The 20,466-nt window shown below is 35.1% G+C and overlaps 1 protein-coding gene across 3 annotated transcripts; it reads right to left on the bottom strand.

Moving 5' to 3' along the window:
- LOC105172180 lies at positions 17,235-19,744 on the bottom strand. 3 transcript variants are annotated; one of them, XR_002287963.1, is made up of 2 exons: positions 18,388-19,744; positions 17,235-17,556 (listed from the first exon to the last, which is right to left on the bottom strand). XR_002287963.1 is itself a non-coding variant. In XM_020697519.1 (1 exon), the coding sequence occupies exon 1, from the start codon at positions 19,422-19,424 to the stop codon at positions 18,537-18,539; it is 888 nt and encodes a 295-aa protein (XP_020553178.1). In that variant the 5' UTR covers positions 19,425-19,744; the 3' UTR covers positions 18,372-18,536. The 3 variants fall into 3 exon arrangements, 1 of the variants encoding a protein (XP_020553178.1); XR_002287964.1 differs by lacking the exon at positions 17,235-17,556 and adding an exon at positions 17,567-17,585; XM_020697519.1 differs by lacking the exon at positions 17,235-17,556 and having other exon boundaries at positions 18,372-19,744.

Genomic DNA, 20,466 nt, shown 5'->3' with positions numbered 1-20,466 from the left:
GGGCCCTGTGGAGGATTCCTTGTCTTTAGAGGTAGCTTTTTGTAGCGCTGTGAAGAAGACATTAGATGGAGAAGAGTTGGTGATCTCTCAAAATTGTTTAGCTCCCTGCTCATAGTGAGATGTTTACTACTTTCTTTGTTCTTTCCATACAAGGAGATGATATAGTGTTATAGTGTAAACATTATTTACTTCTTATAAGACGGATTTTTCAAGTATAAATAAGATTCAAGATGAAAATTATAGATATTCATACAGATTGTAGATGAAAAGAGGAAAGCATCAAGAGTCCATTTACTTGCATTAGGATGTAGATCATATTACAAGTTTAATGTTTATTTAAAAACACACGTGTAGTTATTAGTTTTAAAGAGTTTAGTCATGCTCATTCTGCCAAAAACGATAGTTACGAGAAAGAAGTTTTTCTACCACTACAGCCCCATAATCTTCACGTGCTTGAGCACGACGGAATGGCACCATGGTAGCCCCTAGGGGAAAATCCTGTGCCACTTGATAGGCTTGCGCCTTTAGGGTCTCTTGCCATGGCGCGTGCCATACCGTGCCTTTAACTACTATGCACTGTAGATAGCCCTATGATCTTGTTAGAAAAGGAAGAGGAAAGAGGAGTAGTAGAAGGCAAACTTAAGATGAATTTCTATGGAATTCTTGTCTTGCAAATGCCAACTTACAAGTAGGTGTTTGTAAATGCACAAAAGAAACTTTCAAACTAGCCTAGTTCATAATTTTTGTGCCAATATTTAATTTGATCTAATACAATGACCAAAATATACTAACTTTGAATATTGATTAAACTTATTGGAAATGGAAAAATATTTTTTTAGTCCGTTAAGTATGCCCAATTTTAGTTTTAGTCCTATAAGTATGCCCATTTTTTATTAACTCCAATAACTTGGAAAATTAATTAGTTTTAGTCCTTCGATCGATTGGATTTATAATTTGAGCCGAAAAAGTGACATAGCATGACACCTAAATGCGTTTTTGTTGATTTATAATCCTATGTGGCTAAAATTATGATGTGGAAGACAAGTTGGCCATCTTTTGGAGGAAAGAAATGTGACTTTTCTTCTCCAAACTTGCACAAAAGATGGCCAACTTATCTTCCACATCATAATTTTAGCCACATAGGATTATAAATCAACATAAACGCATCTAGGTGTCATGCCATGTCACTTTTCCTGCGCAAATTATAAATCTAATCCACCGGAGGACTAAAACTAATCAATTTTCCAAGTTACTGGAGTTAATAAAAAATGGGCATACTTATAGGACTAAAACTAAAATTGGGCATACTTAACGGACTAAAAAAATATTTTTCCCTATTGGAAATATCAATAACATTTAACAACAACCCCCTTAATTTGAAATTTCCTGCTTTACTCCAAGACATGCTCACAATCTTCAAAAATCTTCAACCTTCAATTCCTTCGTGAAAATGTCTGCAACTTGATCTTGAGTCTTCACATATTCCTTCTTCCTTTTTTCTTTTTTTTTGTTTTGAGAGGGTCTTCACATTTTTAGCTCTACCATATTATTGCCAATACATTCTCTAATATAATGATACCTCGTATCTATATACTTGCTTCTATCATAGAATACCATATCCTTAGCAAGTGCTTGTGTCGATTTGTTGTCAAAGCAAATTTCTGTTGCCTTTTCTTGAGACAAGTAAAGCTCTATAATTTTCTAAGCCAAACAACATGGCAAGTGCAAGAAGTTGCAGCCACATATTAAGACTCACAAGTTGACACAGTCACAGTAGATTGCTTTTTTTTAACACTATAAAATAGCACAATCACCCATGAAAAATACAAAACCACTTGTACTTTTCCTATCGTCAATATCTCCCGCAAAGTCACTACTATCAAAATAATATTTAAGAGTGAAATCATTGGATAGAGAATAGAATATCCCAAAATCAAGCGTACCTTTTAGGTGGTGAAGAATCCTTTTAGCAACTTTCTTATGACTAGGAATAGGAGCTTCCATAAAACGACTTACCACACCAACTACGAAAAGGATATCTGGTGTTGTACATATCAAATATCTCAAACTTCCCACAAGACTTTTGAATAATTCACTTTTCTTCATCTCCAAACTTAAATAACTTCAAACCTGTCTCCATAGGTGTATTCGTGGGATTGCAGTTGAGCATATTAAACTTTTTAAAAACTTTTTTTGCATATCCTACTTGAGAAAAATATACCTTCGTTTGTTTCACCTCTAAACCCAAATAATATGACATAAGGCGTAGATCAATCATATAAAACTCAAGAGACATTTCTTTCTTTTTCAAACAAACTCGGACTATTGTCGGTGAAAATTAGATCATCAAATATAAAGACACACGAGCAAAATATCACAATTATAATGAATCTTGATATAAAGTGCATATTTATTAATGTAACAAACAAATCCATTTTCTTGGAAGTACTTGTCGATACGACTGTTCCATGGTTCGGGGCTTGTTTTACATCACATAAAACCTTATTTAGTTTCAAAACTTTATCTTCATGTTCATCAAACACATACCCCAAAGGCTGCTCGACATGCACCTCCTCTTCAAGATATCCATTCAAAAAGGCTGATTTGACATCTAGTTGATAGACGTTCCACTTTATTTGAGCTGCCAATGCAATGAGTAAACGAATAGTCTCCATTCAAGCAAACAGTGCAAATACTTCATTATAATCAACTCCCTGCTTTTGCTTGTAGCCTTTTACAACAAATCTTGCATTGTATGTTTGTATAGTACGTTGTGCATTTTTCTTTACCTTGTACACCCACTTAACTCCATTTGCTTTATGATCCTTGGGAAGATATGATAATTTTCAAGTATTATTCTTCTCGATAGATTTGATCACTTCATCCATGGCTTTTTTTTTTCATCTGTTATCCTGCATAGCCTCATCAAAAATTAAAGGTTCACTATCTATAAAAAGACAGTACAGTGTGTTGGGAGATTTTACCCTTTAGCGGAAGCTCGAAAAATCCTAACTCAACTATTATAGATTTATGGGTTTTGAACCCTAAATAATACAACCAGATTTACAATAAATAAATTACTTACAGAGGTGTTAAATAATGAAAGAATACAGTAAAATAAATATATAGGTTTAGGGAGCCAAAGATCCGGAGGGGTTAAAGAACATAGCCACAAGAAGGCCGGTGACCCAACACTCACGGTTGCTCTATTTCTCACCAAGAGAAACACCACAAGTTTACTCAGAACCAACAACAAAGAGGATTAAACCAACCACTAAGGATTTTCACGAAGAAAACTCAAGAACTCAAGGTATTTTTTGTGCTATTATGTTCGGATAATTATCGATAGGAAAGGGGGAGTATTTATGCTCATGAAGAAGATGATAGAAGGGGGAGAATGGCAGTGGAGGATATTCCCAACACTCTTGGGAAAGCTCCATTGAAGAACTAGAGGATGAGGAGAAGACTAAGAGGTGAGAGAAGAGGGAGAGAGGTGGACGATGCGACTTATAAGATAAGAGGAGAGGTACGAGTGAGTAAATAATTTAGGTTAGGTTTTGGGAAGTTATATACTAATCGGGTCAGGTTAAGGATGGGTTGGATCGGGTCATGGGTTGGACGAGTGGGCCTTGGTGATTAATGAGATCCATCCAGCAAGTGTATTTTGGCTTCCCTTAGTGGGTTATGGGCTACAAATATTTTACATTTTCTACCTTGGATCAGTACCCAAAAGGGAGCCTGGTCCAAGGCCGGATCTTTGGCGTTCATCATAGCCAAAAAAGGCCAGTGGAGGATACTTGTTAAAAACACAAGAAATGCAGAGCACAGATATCTAAAAGGGGTTAGAATAAAAAATAGGTAAAGGGGTTGGAGAATTACCTTAAATTTAATATTTGAAGGCAAGTGTTGAATTTTTCTAAGGGTAGACATTTTGTTCGCATGTCTGCTGGGTTAGATTCAGTTTTCATCTTTTCTAAATTAATAATGTCTTTTCCTACTATTTCTCTTATAAAGTGATACCTAACATCAATGTGTTTTGTCCTATCATGAAATACTGGGTTTTTGCAAAGTTGTATGCCTCATTGACTATTAGAAAACACAGTTACCTTTTTCTTTAAAAAACCAATTTCATTTAGTAAACCTTTAAGCCATATTGCTTCGTTAAACACTTCAGTTGTTGCAATATATTCTGCGTCAATAGTAGATAATGCAATTATATGTTGAAGCTGGGATTTTCAGCTTATGCACGAGCCACAAAATGTAAACACATATGAAGTCGTCGACTTCCTATTGTCTCTATCATTGGCATAATTAGAGTCAACATAACCAATTAATTCAGCATCATGATTACTTTTAGAAAACGTTATTCCACAGTTATAGAACTATTTAAGTATCTTAATAATCACTTAAGTGCATCCCAATGGATCGTTCCAGGGTCAGCCATGTATCTACTTAGACAACTTACTAAATAGGCAATGTCAGGTCTGATACACGCCTAGAAACATTACAGATCATATTGCATTATAATAAGGAACCTTTTTCATTTTTTCTTTTTCAAAATCTGTTTTAGACTTTGTTCTTTGCTTAATTGGTAGTGAGCTCCTAAAGGGAGAGAGGTTGGTTTTGAATTTTCCATTGAAGATTTTTCTAAAACAGTTTTGAGGTATTATTTTTGGTTTAAGAGACTCATTGAGTTTTTTCTATCTCTTAGATTTTTCATTTCAAAGTTTTTATTCAAATCATTTTGTAACTCCTTAATTAGCTTTGAACAAGGACTAGCCATTAACATATCATCCACATACAAAACAAGAAGTATAGGAACATAATGTTCATAAGCACTTCTGTTAAAACTTAATGATTTCATGAATTCATCAAATTTGTCGTTCCATTGCCTAGGGGATTGTTTTTTAGACCATAGAGGGAACGTTTAAGCAAGCATACATGATCAGGATTGAAATTATCAGAAAAGCCACATGGTTGATGCATATAAATTGTTTCATCTAAATTTCCATGCAAGAAAGCAGTTTTAACATCCATTTGCTTTAATTCTCAATCATATTGAGCAACAAGAGCAAGAATAATTCTAACAGTTGTATATTTGACAACAGGAGAAAAGATTTCATTATAATCAATGCCTTCTTTTTTAGTGAATCCTTTAGCGACTGACCTAGCTTTAAAACGTGTAAGGTTATGTTCTTGTTTTATTTTAAATACCCATTTACAATCAACAATTATACAATCTTTTGGCTTAGGAACAAGCACTCATGTCTTATTATCTTTTAAAGATTTAATTTCTTCCTTCATAGCTTGTAGTCATTTTTCAGAATTTTTACAGTTTAGTGCTTCTTCATAGGTACTTGGTTCTAAATTTTCAACAGTATTTAAAACAAGGTGAAAATTTTTTAACCTAGAGGGTATTCTACATTCTCTCCTTGCCCTATCTCTAGCAAGTTGGTAGTTTTGAAAGTTTGGCTCAAAGTTCTCATTATTTTGTTGATTTTCTACTCTACCTTCTTCCCCTTGTCGGTTATCCCCAACAGGAAGCTCTAATTTATTAAAGACAGACTCAATATCTACATCTTCAAATATTTTAGGTGAATTTATTAGTATGGCATTTCAAGTTCGTTAAAGGTTACATCTCTACTAACAATTACTTTAAAACCTGGTTGATTTCTTAACCATAATCTATAACCTTTAACTCCTTTCAGATAACCAATAAAAATACATTTTTGGAATCTATTTTCTAATTTATCATTAGACAATAAAGCAAAAGCAGAGCAACCAAAAATGCGCAGATTAGAAAAATCAACAATTTTATCAGACCAAACACTTTCAACAATTTTTCCAGACAAAGGAACAAAGAGAGACCTGTTAATTAAATAAGCAGCAGTCAATACTGCTTCCCCCCCAAGAGATTTTGACAAACCAGAACTTATGAGCATGCATCTTACCTTATTTAGTAATGTCCTATTCATCCTTTCAACCACCCCATTCTAATGGGGGGTGTAAGAAGTGGTTCTATGTCTTTTAATTCCGAATTCATTACAAAGATCAATGAAATGTTGGTTACAAAATTTAGACCATTATTAGTTCTTTAAGGCTTTTAGCATTTTTTCAGTTTTGTTTTCCACAAAGGTTTTCCAATTCTTAAAATTTTCAAAAACTTCAGATTTGTTTTTCATTAAAAACACAAATACTTTTCTAGAGAAGTTAACAATAATAGATAAAAAATATTTATTGCCACCATGGGTATCAGTATTTGCAGGATCCCATACATCTGCATGAACACATTCTAAAATGCTTGACGATGATGAGGGGTTTGGATAAGGTGATGATGGAAAATGCACTTTGTGCTGTTTTTCTAACAGACATTCATCACAAACACTCAGTTTTTCAACTATGTCAGTCAAGAAATCATTTTTATGCAAAATTTCTAGTCCGTTGGCACTAATGTGCCCTAACCTCTTATGCCAAAGGTCTGTCTTCCCTATTTCTAGTGCAGTGGCAGCAATAGCTTCATAATTAACAAAGCATACATATAAGTTCATTTTTCTTTCAACTTTAAAAATTGATAAAGAGCCTTTTGTTATTTTCATTATACCCCTTCCCCATCTACTTGCAAAACCATATTCTCCAAGTGCGACACAAGAAATTAAATTGTGACACAAATCAGGAACATATCATACATCTTTTAGGGTTAACTTATAACCATTATCAAATATCACAGATGTCAACAAGACATTTAATTTAAGACTATCTTTCATTAGCCATGGACACAAAGCCAAACATTCAGTTTTAAAGTTTATAAATAATTCCTTAAACAGACTCATATGAAAAGTTCACCCTGAATTAATAAGCCATTCATTAATTTTAATAGAAGATGAATTACTGTGCACTATATATATTTCACCATTTTCTGTTACTATGTTAGCACCTTCATTTTTATTATTATTATTATTCCAATTGCTTCTTTTTGGTTTCTTACTGTCTTTATGAAGTGCCCTTTACCTCCACAGTTATAACATCTCCTAGACCTATCTTCTCTCGACCTAGACTTAGATCTGCTTTTACTTTCGCTTCTGCTTCTACTTCTACTTTTTTCATTTCTTTTAAACTTAAAATCAGAATTTCTGTTTTTAGTTCTTCCTGTTACAAAATTTACTTCATTTTGAGATGAACTTGTTTTATTTGTCTTAAGATCTATTTTCTTACTTTTTAGTCGATTAATTATTGTATCAAGATTTATGTTATCCCTACTGTATTTTATCGCCACTTTGACATCACTATAGGCTTCGAGTATTGCATTTAATAGGACAATGAGTGTATAATCATCTATATTTTTATCTCCTGTTAACTTAATGTCTTGGATTAATTTAGTAAAAAATCATCTAAATTCTTTTCTATGTTCTAGATAAATCTAACTTATATCTAAAGAATTTTTCAAGAAGAAAAAACTTACTAGGCAACGATGTTTCCGTGTAAAGTTCTTCTAGTTTATTCCATAGATTTTTGGCAGAATCTTGTTTACTACTTTTCTTAAAACAGTATCTGATAGGTTCAAAATTATAGAAGAGTATGCAAATTCATCATTTTCAATTCTTTTTTTCTTTTGAAATATTTTCTGAGTATTTTCCATCAATAGCTTTAAATATTTTTTGTTGAATTAGTATACCCTTCATCTTTAGTTGCCATATTGCAAATTCAGATTTTTCATCAAATGGTTGCAAGTTATATCAAGATATTTTCAGAAAATAATCACAACAAATAAATTACAGAAATTAAAAAAGGATCCCGGTCGAGCTCAACTAGATACCCGCAACCTCAAAAGTTCGGCCAAGTTAGTGGTTTGGCGGGGAGATCAGGGAATGGGCCAACAGTAATATTTATAGAAAATATTATCACACAAGAACAAATAAAGAACATCAGATATTATCGCACAAAAATAGCAACTATTATCGGCCAAAAATAGTAAAAAAAAAACAGCAGCAAAAACAACAACAAAAATAGTGAAAATAACAGCAATTTACAGCAACTATTATCGGCCAAAAAACAGTGAAAAAACAACAATTTTCAACAACTATTGTCGGTCAAAAGTAGTGAAAAAACAACATTTTTCAGCAACTATTTCAACAACTATTTTTTTAGTCAAAAGCAATGGAAAACCAGCAGCAAAATAGCAATATAACAACAGTAATAAAATCGAAGAAATTAGAGGAGGGGTTTAAGAAAAAATACCACCACCAAAGCGAAGGATTCGAGGCCTTACTCTGATACCATTGTTGGGAGATTTTACCCTTCAGCGGAAACTCGAAAAATCCTAAGTCAACTATTACAGATTTATGAGTTTTGAACCTTTAAATAATACAACCAGATTTACAATAAATAAATTACTTACATAGGAGATAAATAACGAAAGAATGTAGTAAAATAAATATATAGGTTCAGGGAGCCAATGATCCAGAGGGGTTAAGAACATGGCCACAAGAAGGCCGGTAACCCAACACTCACGGTTGCTCTATTTCTCACCAAGAGAAATACCACAAGTTCACCCAAAAACCAGCCACAAAGAGGATTAAACCAACCACTAAGGATTTTCACAAAGAAAACTCAAGAACTCAAGGTATTTTTGTGCTATTATGTTTGGATAATTATCGACAAAAAAGGGGGAGTATTTATGCTCATCAAGAAGACGACAGGCGGTGGAGGATATTCCCAACACTCTTGGGAAAACTCCATTGAAAAACTAGAGGAAGAGGAGAAGACTAAGAGGTAAGAGAAAAGGGAGAGAGGTGGATGGCGTGGCTGATAAGAGAAGAGGAGAGGTATGAGTGAGTAAATAATTTAGGGTTAGGTTTTGGAAAGTTATATATTAACCAGTTCGGGTTAAGGGTCGGGTTGGATCGGGTCATGGGTTGGACGAGTGGGCCTTGGTGATTAATGAAAGTCATCCAACAAGTGTATTTTGGCCCTCCCTTAGTGGGTCATGGGCCACAAATATTTTACACAATGCATCATTATTCAAAGTAACTTCATGAGATCTCTCATATATATAATTAAGACTTTTCAATTTTAGTGGTTCCTATTCGAACTTTTTTCAAGTGCAGGAGATGGAGGTTGCGAAAGGCTGGTGTGGCATTTTGATCAAGTTGAATGTTTTTCTCCAAAATAAGGAAGGAAATGATAAGATTATTGTTCTTGAGCTTTCCAATTCACATGCCTTCTTCATCGAACTCAACATCACAGCTTACGACCACTTTCCCATTATTCGGATTGAACAATGTATAGCCCTTGAAATGATAGTCATATCCAACAAACACATGCTTCACCAGTTCGGTCATCAAGCTTCTATCATTCTTAGTGTGGGATATGAACATATCTAAAGACTCGTAAATGACTGACATTTGGCTTTCTCCTATTCCATACTTGTTGAGGAATTTAATTTCTGACATTCAATATTGAAGAGAAGCTTGAAAATTAGACCGCACAGGACACTACTTCAGCCTAAAACTCTTTTGGCATGTATTTTTCTTTTAAGATACTCCACGCCATATTAAGAATAGTTCTATTTCTTCTCGCGGTTACGCCATTTTGTTGCGGCAATCCAGGAAACATCATGGGACAATGAATACCATTAGTTTCACAAAAGTGATTGAATTCCATGGAAGTGAACTCGCCTCCACAGTCTGATCTCAAGGCTTTCATTTCATGGACACTCTCTTTCTCTATAAGTGATCTAAATTTTTCAAAGTAGCAAAAGCCTCCAATTTGTGCTTCAAAAACAATTCCACGTCTTTCTGCTAAAATCATCAATGAAGAGTATAAAATATTTACTCTTACCAAGTGAAGATAGATTAATTGGTCCATAGACATCCATATGCACAAGTTCAAATGGCTTGGTTGCTCTCCATGTTGATCTTTTGGAAAACACGAAAAACTCTTGTGTGTTTTCCAATTATGCATGCTTCACACAAATGATTGGGATGGTTGATTGAGGGTATCCAGTAAACGATCTTCTTTTCTCCAATTTCTAGTAGCGCACCAAACTTAGACGCCCATATCTCTTGTGCATTGCCACGCCACATCTTGCAAATGAACCTTCAAACACTTTGCTTCAATGGTTTTCATATTCAGTTTGAACTTTCTATTTTCTGACATCATTTTCTCTGCAAGCAACTTAGCATTTCGATCTCAAAACCAAAGATAATCATCCTTCATGATAATTTCATATCCATTTTCAAGAAATTAGCCTAAACTCAAAATATTACTATTCAATTTAGGTACGTAGTAAACATCAGAGATCAGTTTATGGTTACCGTCCTTGGCAAGAGATTGTTCATTTCCCTTCAATGTGAATATTTGATGAATCTCCAAAGAAAACATTACCTCGCACCTTCTCATCAAGTTCCACAAATTGATCTTTGTAGCCACACATGTGATTGCTCGCATCATTATCCAAGTACCACAAACTATTATTGTTTTTTTCTTATTCTTTGATTGTGAGCAACAACGTTGACTCTTCAATTTCTTGATTATCGTCAACAAGATTTATTTTTTCCTTCACATCTTTAGTTCCATCTTGACATTTTCAAGTAAAATGACCAAGTTTATGACACTTGTAGCATTCTATGTTAGATTTATCATACCTTCTTTCATTTGACCGTTAAAAATAGCCTCGTCCTCTTCCCTTTGTTCTTCCACGGCCTCTTGTGATGGCTTGTTTCTTTCTTCATTGTTGGTATTGTTTCCTACTCCTCTTCCATGTCCACTTGGCCTCTTGCATATGTTCTTCATCGTTCGTATCCTCATCCACATCCTTTGTAATAACATTTACTTTCTCGATCCTTTTTTAGAGTAGCCTTAGATTTGAGAACTTGCTACAAAGCCTCCTCTTGTCTTCTTTTGGTTTTTTCCTCATGGGCTTGTAGAGATCCTCCAATTCTTTAATGGTCAGTAAGTCTAGATCTTTTGCTTCTTGAATGACACACACAATATAATCACACTTCGCAGTCAAATAAAAAGGTATCTTCTCGACGACACGTACATCATTGATTTTATCTCCATATCTCTTAACTGATTCACAATAGCCTTTACCCTCGAACAATAATCCGAAATTGCTTCGGATTCATTCATTCCCAAAGCTTCAAACTCACCTCTTAGTGATTGAAGTCGGATTTTTTTTACTTTATCAACACTTTGGAGAGATCTCACCAAAATCTCCCAAGTTTCTTTTGAAGTAGTTGTAGCGCCCCCTACTCGCTACATCTAATTATTACTATTTCATCCTTTCTTTAATCGGAACTCATTCTATAAGTAATTCTCTTTCAACTCGTAAAATAAATTCTAATTTATCAGCATAATATATATACCACAAAAGGCATTAGATATCACCAAAAGTTCAAATTTACCCCCACTAGATGTCCTCATATACATAACCTCAAGGAATATCATACCACAACTTAAAATACAAATCCCGACAAAAGACCAGAATATTTAACAACCCAATAATCAAAACTCTGACTTCAGAAATCACAGCTGACCCACAATGTGGCTAATTAGTGTGACCTATCTCCTGAAAAGTACGTGGTAAGGAATGAGCTGCCTACTCAATAAGTATAGCTGATCAATTTATATATGTACACAAACAAAGATTCACGTACATGCAGTCATACCGACAACAGTCATTCGTCATACAGCAACATCAGATATAAGCAACAATACATACTCACAGCTGTAAATCAATCCACGACATAATATTCATTCGTTATCGTTTATTAGTTAAGGGCCCCACTTACTCTAGCTGCAGTACATCAGTCAATGGTTTCGCCGGCCATCATCATATCATATACAACACAGGATACCCGTTGTGTGATATCCCCACACTTTTACTCCAGCTGTGTAGCAATATAGCACAGGACATCACAACAAACATGGTACCCCCGCACCACCCCAGTGTGTAGCTAACAGCACAGGATATTCCCTGCTGCCCCGGAATACCCCGGTACCCTACGTGCCATGGTACCTAGCTTAAATCATATATTTTTCATATCTCATTATCAATCGTATCATCATCAATCACATTTTCATAAACCATTGACTGTGTTCCCAACTAGGTAAGCATCATCTTCTATTTCAATTCACGATCATCATTCTATTCTTTATAACAATCACTTCCTCAATAACAACTCCCAATTTGATTTCATCAACAATCAATTATATGATTATCACATAATCATATCCAGCATATCTCTACATTACCATCACATATTACATAGTAACAATTTTACCAATATTATGATAATCTAACAAATAATCCACAACTAATTATATAAACAATCAATATACGAAAGTCAAGCATAATAATATAAAGCCAAATCCACGTTCGCATCCAAGAAACCAATATATATAATTTATACAATACTACACATATAGATATATATATATATATATATAAATCCAATTAGCTATACTTACCTTATATCCCAAAATGCTTCTATTTTACGAGGGACTGCTCAACCCTCTACCTTGTCGTCACGTCATCTGTTTTACGAAATGTGTGTGTGCGTTGCTGTGTGTGTATGAATGTGCGTGTGCGCTGCTGTGTATGTATGAGTGTGTGTGTGTGTGTGTGAGTTTGTATTATGTGTAAGTGTGCATATTAATATGGACAAGAGAGGCCCACCGCCTCATTCATTCTACACACTCTCTCTCTCCTCAATTCTACAATATATTATTTATATATATATAATATTATTATTTTATATATTTAATTAAACTTTTCTCAAAATACACATTACGTCCTTCCTAATTTTCTAATTAATATAATTTGCTTTCAAATATTATAGCGAACTCCAATTTAATCCGTTCAAGTTTTATTTTATCCCAAATTCAATCTATAATTTATTTACTAATTAAATTTAAATTTTTAATAATTGCCAATTAGTCTTTCAATTACGTGAAAATTCTACAGACGTCACAGTAGTAGTGCTTGCCACTTCTTTTTGCATAGTATTACCCAAACATTGATGGATGAGGGTTAGAGCTTGTTGATCCTTCCTCATTGTCTTTGACAAATTATCCTTCTTCGTTTAAGATAATGTTGCTTTATAATGAGCTCGAGTTCGAGCTCGAGTTCAGCAATTTGTTCGCCTTAAAAAAGGGGGGAGGAGGATCAGCTACATTTTAAAAAACTTCTACTTCTTTGCAACTCCGACCGATTAAGCGAGTTAGAACACTCGAGTCTCTCCTTCACATACCAAATTAGTTCGTAGACATTTTCATTTCTTGAAGCACCAAAACAACACAGAATATCCAAAAAGACTAGAACAACAACAGAAAAATTATAGAACTATTTTTGTCCTCATAGGTGTCGCCCACACACACAAGCCAATGGTGAGACCAAGACTATGAGATGTAATGCAAACCTGCTCGAGCTTCTTGCTTGGCTGACACAACAGTAATCGTTTTCCTCGTTATTGGTGGTAGATGGATTGGGTTTTGCAATCGTTGGTTTGAGACTAGGGTTTTGCCTCTTAGGATTTAGATTTGGGAATTGGGGAGAAAGAAAAAAAGAGTGGCCTCATCATAATGGCCACGTGTGCATAAGGCGGGCCAAACTTCCTCGAGCCTCGTGACTCGTTGATCAATATCTGACCATGGTGGGGGAGGAGGTGTCGCCGTATACAAGCTGTTGGACTGTGATGATCTAACAACCGTGTTATGGGCCTTAGAACCTAGAAAAAGACATAGCCCTCTTCCGGCCTCCCTTTGTCGATATACACAATTGTTGCTCGTTCATAGCCACCAAGCTTTGAGAAGAAGCTGAAGGATCTGGCACATCATTCGGTGCGACTTGTTGGCCCTCTAACAGCTTTAAGAACATCTCCTGCGAAACGATTTAGATAATTAGTAAAAAAAATAAATTAATTAATATCGAAACAAAAATAATTTCTATAAACTACTTACCACAACCTCCTCTGCCCTTAAGCCGCTCCAATGCCTATCGACCTTCTTCTTGTAGTATCTAGAGAACAACTCCATCTGCTTGAGAGGTCGACTGAATCAATTGTCCAGCCTCCAAGTTAGTATACCAGTCAAACGCATTGCGTTTTAGTGATCGAACAAATTGCCTGACTATATGATCGCCAGATATTCCTGCATTGTTGCACATTTCAACGAAGTGAGCCACGTGCTGCCTAGGACTGCCCTTGCCATCAAATTACTGGAATTTTGGTGGTTGATAACCCATCGACACCTTCAAGTTGTCAGTCCTTTGGGTGTAAGGCTTGGAGTAAGGGATGATTTTGAGTTTCCTTCGATCTTGATTCTAATGTTTCCTTCGACAAATTCTTTTAGTTGATCCACAAGAATAAATCCATTTAAAGAAATTTGAAACTCTTTTGCAAACTTATTCTTCTCAGTATAATGTTGCTTTGTGGATACCTCTGATTCATCATGAGCCTCAACTTGTTTCTCCATGATATAGCTTGTGTCAACATTATCTTTCTTGTTGATAAATCTAGCAATTTGAGCATCTTGCTCTTGGACATGCTTTGTAAGTCCCTCAATGGCTCTTGTCAGACTTGCAAGTTACTCCTCTATAGTTGTAGCATTCTTCACCAGAAATGAAGCCACATTTATTGTGAAGGAGTAGCTAAACACGGAGTGAGGAGAGGATGGAAGAGATTTATTTCCATCATCTTCACTTACATGACTAGGTAAGTCTATGTCCTTCTAGACATACTCAGTGAGAAGAGTCATCTGAGAGGATTCCTTGAGTTTCTTTGATATGCTCCTCGTTGTAACACCAACACTCTTGGTACTAGAGTTTAAAGATTTTGCTATGGCGAGTTTGAAATTCACCGACTTCATAGCCTTTCCTTGAGTATCCATTTGAGTGTTTCAAATCATGATGAAGGGAAGAGATGAAGGGTAGACAAGTACCAGTGGGCGTGCAAAAATCTATAAGTGCTAATTTTATTATGTCTGAAAAATCAAAATATAAATAAACTATCACAAATAAAATATATGATTAAAATATCATGAGTGAGTACAATATCTATTTTATCCCTTAATTATTCTCTTCAAAGGTAGTTATTATAAATCTTGACAAATTCAAAGGATAAATCTTCTTGTAGATCACCTTTGAACTTGAATTTGAGTTTCTTCTCGTAGATCACCTTTGAACTTGAATTTGAATTTCTATAACGTTAATTCAGGGGCTCACATCGGTAATTTCAAATTATAGTCTTGATTTGGAATTTGAGGATTTGCAAGTGGATTCCCCCCTTTGATCTTCTTAGGAATACACTTGAATATCTATGACATTCACTCCAGGGGTTAGTGCTTGTAATCGCGAACTAAATGCTAGAATTTATTGCCCAGCTTCAATGAACGAGTCGATCTCCGCCTTGAGCAGTTTGAATAATCTTGAACATGGGGAACTTTATAGAGAGAATTATTTCGCTTCCTTTCTTGCTTCACTTTTCGTTCTTGATCTTTATGTGTTGAATGAGGCTCCAGGACCCTTTATATAAGTGCCAAAGAAATAGAGTTGTGATCCACTCGAACACTTTTTGCATTATCTTTTTATAATTTAATTTAAACAGATAAATACATCATATATTTGAAATGATATAATTGATCAACTAAACATTATGTCTTTATATTTGTATTTTTTAAAGAGATTAATATGGCAAATATCAATATATCTATCTTAATATATTCGATTAGCATGAATGTACATATATATTTCATCCAAAAAGTTCAGGTAATATTCGTCATTTTTTTTTATATAGTAAAAAGTTTGCCTATTAAGTTTTTATATGGAATTAACTTAATGCGTACTATTTATAAAAGTATTTTAAAAATATTTAAAACAAAATATCAAAAAATAACAACTTCTTTTATTATAAAAAATCAAATCTATTTTAATCATTTTACCAATAAAAATCTTATTATGCCAAATACTCTAACATCTTATAAGATGTTTTCACATCTAATCTTATTCAAACAGTTTAAAAATTTATTTTTAAAATAAAATCTAAAACTATAAGACGTAGAAATTTATAAAATATTTTAAAAGAAAACATAGCTAAACACCCTCTTAAAAGATGTAAAGATTCCTCGTAGGTTGATTTGAGATATTCAATACCTTGGAGAATGAAATTAAAAAGGGTCGTCTTCTCTTTCTGTAAGGTCCCTCGGAACCCACAAAGTCACAAACGTATATGCAAAACCGAAGCTGGAAATGAATCAAAATCAATGGTCCATTTCTAGTACTACGTTTTTCCATGTTGGAGGTATGGCAATTGTGTGCCAACTGTAAGAAAACAAACACGTATATGCTAAGGTCAGAACCGCGACTTCCATTATCAGCATATCAGCAATTCTCAAGAGACTTCCATTCAATGAACATAATGAACAATTAGGTAAAGAAAAACTGCTATGGAATTAAAAACTACCAAGTTGTAGCTTTGTCAAAGCATGGTTCGGCTGAAATTTGTGACAAAAAAGTTACTTTTGCATTCACAATACAAGTTTGCACCGCTCAACCACAGGAAAGAATGGAGGGTGAGTGAATAACAAGAAGAAAAGGAAAGAACATGAGTACCCAAACCAAAACTCCTTAGATTGACCAATGGGTGCAATAAGCTCGACCCTTCCATTGTCATTGAGAGGGAGGGAGAGGAAGAACGTCACCAGCAATCCCCAACCACTGTAGAGTAAACCCGTAATACATACTGTACTATATGCGAATATAACTGCGTTTTTAACATTTACGTTTGAAGCAGCCTCAAGGTTAATATACTGTAATCATACATAACGATCAATGGTTAAAAACATTTAACATTTGGAAGTGTCATGCTATCAATGATTAAATGCCAGATATTACTTTAAAATACTATGCAACACCAGCAAACACAAGTAATCAAGATAATGCAGATTAAGGATAGCACAAGCACATCCTTTTGGTAACTTTATAGTTGCTACTCTGATCAACTCAATCATGTATCACACTTACTGTGTTATAAGGATCATCTACATAGTAAAACATTGCATTGATGCAATCTAAATAATGAAATGAGCTCTTCCAGAACATTATGGTGCAGGACATTTGCATGCAGTCGTGCTTTCACTAAGTTCTTGCATTGTTCACTAGTAGCCACTAACTTTCCAACGTAAATAACCATATAAACTACTTTATAAATTTGAAGGGACAATGTCAAATTGATAAATCAATCAACTCAACCGATAGTAATAGTCGAACTAGTAAAAGCAACACATAATCAGCTGTTGATAGAATTAAGCATAGATCCCAAGAAGAATCTACTCCATTTAGTAATCTATCAAAGAATATTTCAAAGTACAAGGTTATATAAGTCGTAAAAAGTAAGAAAAGGAGCAAATTTATCCTCTTATACAAACATCAGAAAATGTGGTCCTGAAAGAGAAATATACCAACAGAGTATAATTTCTAACAGTTACCAAACACTTGAAGCAAGGGCCAGAATTGGAGAAAATTCGTCCGTTCATCAAGCATCAGGAAGTATCAAAATCCTGCAGAAGGATCAGGAAGTATCAAAATCCTGTAGTTCTGCACGTCGTAGAGCTCAAAAAAATCACATGGTAAGATTAAGAACTAATGATATTACGTACTATTGAATGATAATTAGTAGCATTGGCAGACTACACTAGAGGAAGTATCTCACCATGCAAGGTTACATAAAACGTCTGGTAACAAATAATTTAGTCCTAGTATCTTGACCTTCAATAATATAGTTAAGTGATACTATTGAATATGTCAGATAAGAAAAACTGACAACCAAGGAATCCAAGGAAAAATATCCAAGAAGGAAGCAACCACCAAAAAGGGGAAAACAGATAACAATGTGAAATCAACCTAGTATAGATTAGACCAAGGATGCAATTTGGATCACCAATTTGACAATCAATTTAACTTCCTTGAAATGTGACTACATGCAGCAGTATAGCTCCATCTCAAACTTCAAAGTACCCATTCATCAGGCAAGCAAATTCTAGCGCAACCTTGCAATATGATTCATCTCCTAGACGAACAAACAAAACGCAATTCAAACCTTAAAAGCATAAGCCATAGACACATTAATGCACAAAACCTATCAAACCAACTAACTTCTTTGATTCCTCTGGGGACAGGAGAGAAAGTTAAGCTGCAAGATCATAATCATCATATATAAAAGAGGGCCTGAGTCAAGTTGGCAAACGTTATTAAACCAATATGGTATACTTATCATTATGTTTCATTATAAGCATATTAGTCATAGCCCATAAGTGTCAGATCTCAGCACCATGGCTACCCAGATACAAGTAAAAACATCAACATTGAAGGTGAACAGCAAATCAATTCACCTAAATTTGGAACTCAATCACTATGTACACGGCTGATTTCCTCAGTAAAGAAACATTTATCCTGCCTCACAATGTCCAAGTAACTGTTGGGAGCAATATATAATCACACCAGCTTCCTACTAATTAAAATTCCATTTACAATACACCACTCATGAGCAGCACAGGGGACAGCGCACGAGCCCATTTTCATTGCATTCCGGGCACCTCTTGGGCACCTCCTCATCCTCATCAAACACCTTGCGGCTACCATCGCATTTCATGCATGGAACAAATCTCATGTCATCGCAAGCATCACAGGGCTTTGGCGGCCGCAAGGGGAGCCCCTTGACCAGCCTTCCCAGCTCACCAACCTCTAGCAATTGTTTTACAATATCAGCTCCCCCAATGTATTTTCCCTTGACAAACACCTGAGGCAAGCTAACATTATTTTCTCCAAGCACTTTCTGCAATTCCTTTTTATAGGCCACGTCCATTGAAATGTCCCTCTCATCAAGATTTACACGAAATCCTCGGAAAATCATTCGTACACTGTGACAATCCTGGAATGTTCTTCGTATTCCTCGGAGGCTGGTGAAGTAAATTACAACCCTATCCTCGGTGCCCGGCAGCCTCAAGGGAGAATCAGGGACCAGAGAATAGCCGCTCTTCGGAACGACGTATGAAGAATCCGACACCGTCGACAACCCCTTGTTGTGTTTCGTGGATGTGGGCGAGGCCATAGATTGTGAATTTGGGGTGCTTGAGGGGGATTTCGGGGATTCGAAAATAGAGCACAATTTCTTGACCTTTCCCTTGAAAGAATTCCCAGCAGAAATCTTGGAGCCAAATGAGGAGCTGTACGAACTCTTGACCGAACCATTGCGCTGGAGCGGCGTGGAACCATAGAGATTATAGAACGGCCTGTTTTCCCCGGCCGCCGCCGCCGCCGACGAATTGATTGTCAACGATCGATTGAAAACCGACGACGGATTGCTCTTGCCATTGTTCTGAGTTTTCTTTCCACCGTATCCCATTCCTTGATTCTTACCATCAGCCATCAAAATCAACAGACACCAATCGAAAGAATACGGGGTGCTCAAAGGGCTTTACCGGTTTCCAAAGATCGTTGAGATTTCAAACGTCGGCGACGGCGGCGAAGGGTGGTCGGAGATGTTCTTCCCTGGCCGGAAATAGAGACGTGGGTTGAAAGCAATTCGGAAAGCTAGACAAAGAATGGAGGAATGAAATGAAACGCAGAAGGAAGAGAGAAGGAAGAGCCTGTTTGAAAGGCGGAATGAATGCAATGCAGAGGTGATGACACCTTCAACGACAACGAAAATAGATATAGACGCAGAGATGCACACGCGGGGGTGGGGGCTATGCCTTTGGGATTCGGGCTATTGTTAATTCTTTCTTTCTTTTTTCTCATAATTACAGTACTTCCCCTAAAGTTTACTTCAATTACACTTAAACACCCATATTTTCGGAAAATTACATCTGTTTATTTTCTATAAGGGCAAAATGCATAAAACCCCCTGTGTTTTAAAAAGTATGCAAAAAGCACCTCCCTATTTTCAGAATAGGCTAAAACCCCTCTCATGTTTTATCTTAGTCAGCAAAAAACCCTCATTCTGTTAGCAACTAACGGGAAGTGGAGAAGACGCGCGTCTGCTGTATTTGGTAGTCTTTTTCTGCGATTTAGGTTCATATTTAATGATTTTTTGGACCAAAATAACCCTCTATGGGTCTATATAACACATAAAGGGGTCTTTTGCTTGTTTTGTGTATTCTTTTTGTCATTTCTCACCTTAAAAAATAAATTAAATTTTGGCATATTAAATTTAAATTAAAATATTAAATTAAATTATATTTAAATTCAAATAATTTTGTAATTGTTAATTATTAAATCTAACTATTATTTTTAATTAATTAAAATATATATTTAATTACAATAATTATTATTATAATTATTATTAATTAGCCAAAATATTTAATTATTATAATTATCTAAAATATTCTTAATTTACTAAAATATATTTTAACTAATATAATTAAAATTAATTAAAAAATTAAAAAAAAAGAAAGAAAATCTGGTATTTC

The sequence above is a fragment of the Sesamum indicum genome, linkage group LG10 (genome assembly GCF_000512975.1).
Source record: "Sesamum indicum cultivar Zhongzhi No. 13 linkage group LG10, S_indicum_v1.0, whole genome shotgun sequence".
NCBI classification, from domain to species: Eukaryota; Viridiplantae; Streptophyta; class Magnoliopsida; order Lamiales; family Pedaliaceae; genus Sesamum; species Sesamum indicum.
The sequence above is the reverse complement of the archived record's forward strand: the minus strand, read 5'-3'. Positions and strand labels throughout refer to the sequence as shown.

Excerpts from the sequence above, each read along its gene's own strand:
- LOC105172180 (XM_020697519.1), bottom strand. The coding sequence starts at position 19,424 with ATGGCTGATGGTAAGAATCAAGGAATGGGATACGGTGGAAAGAAAACT.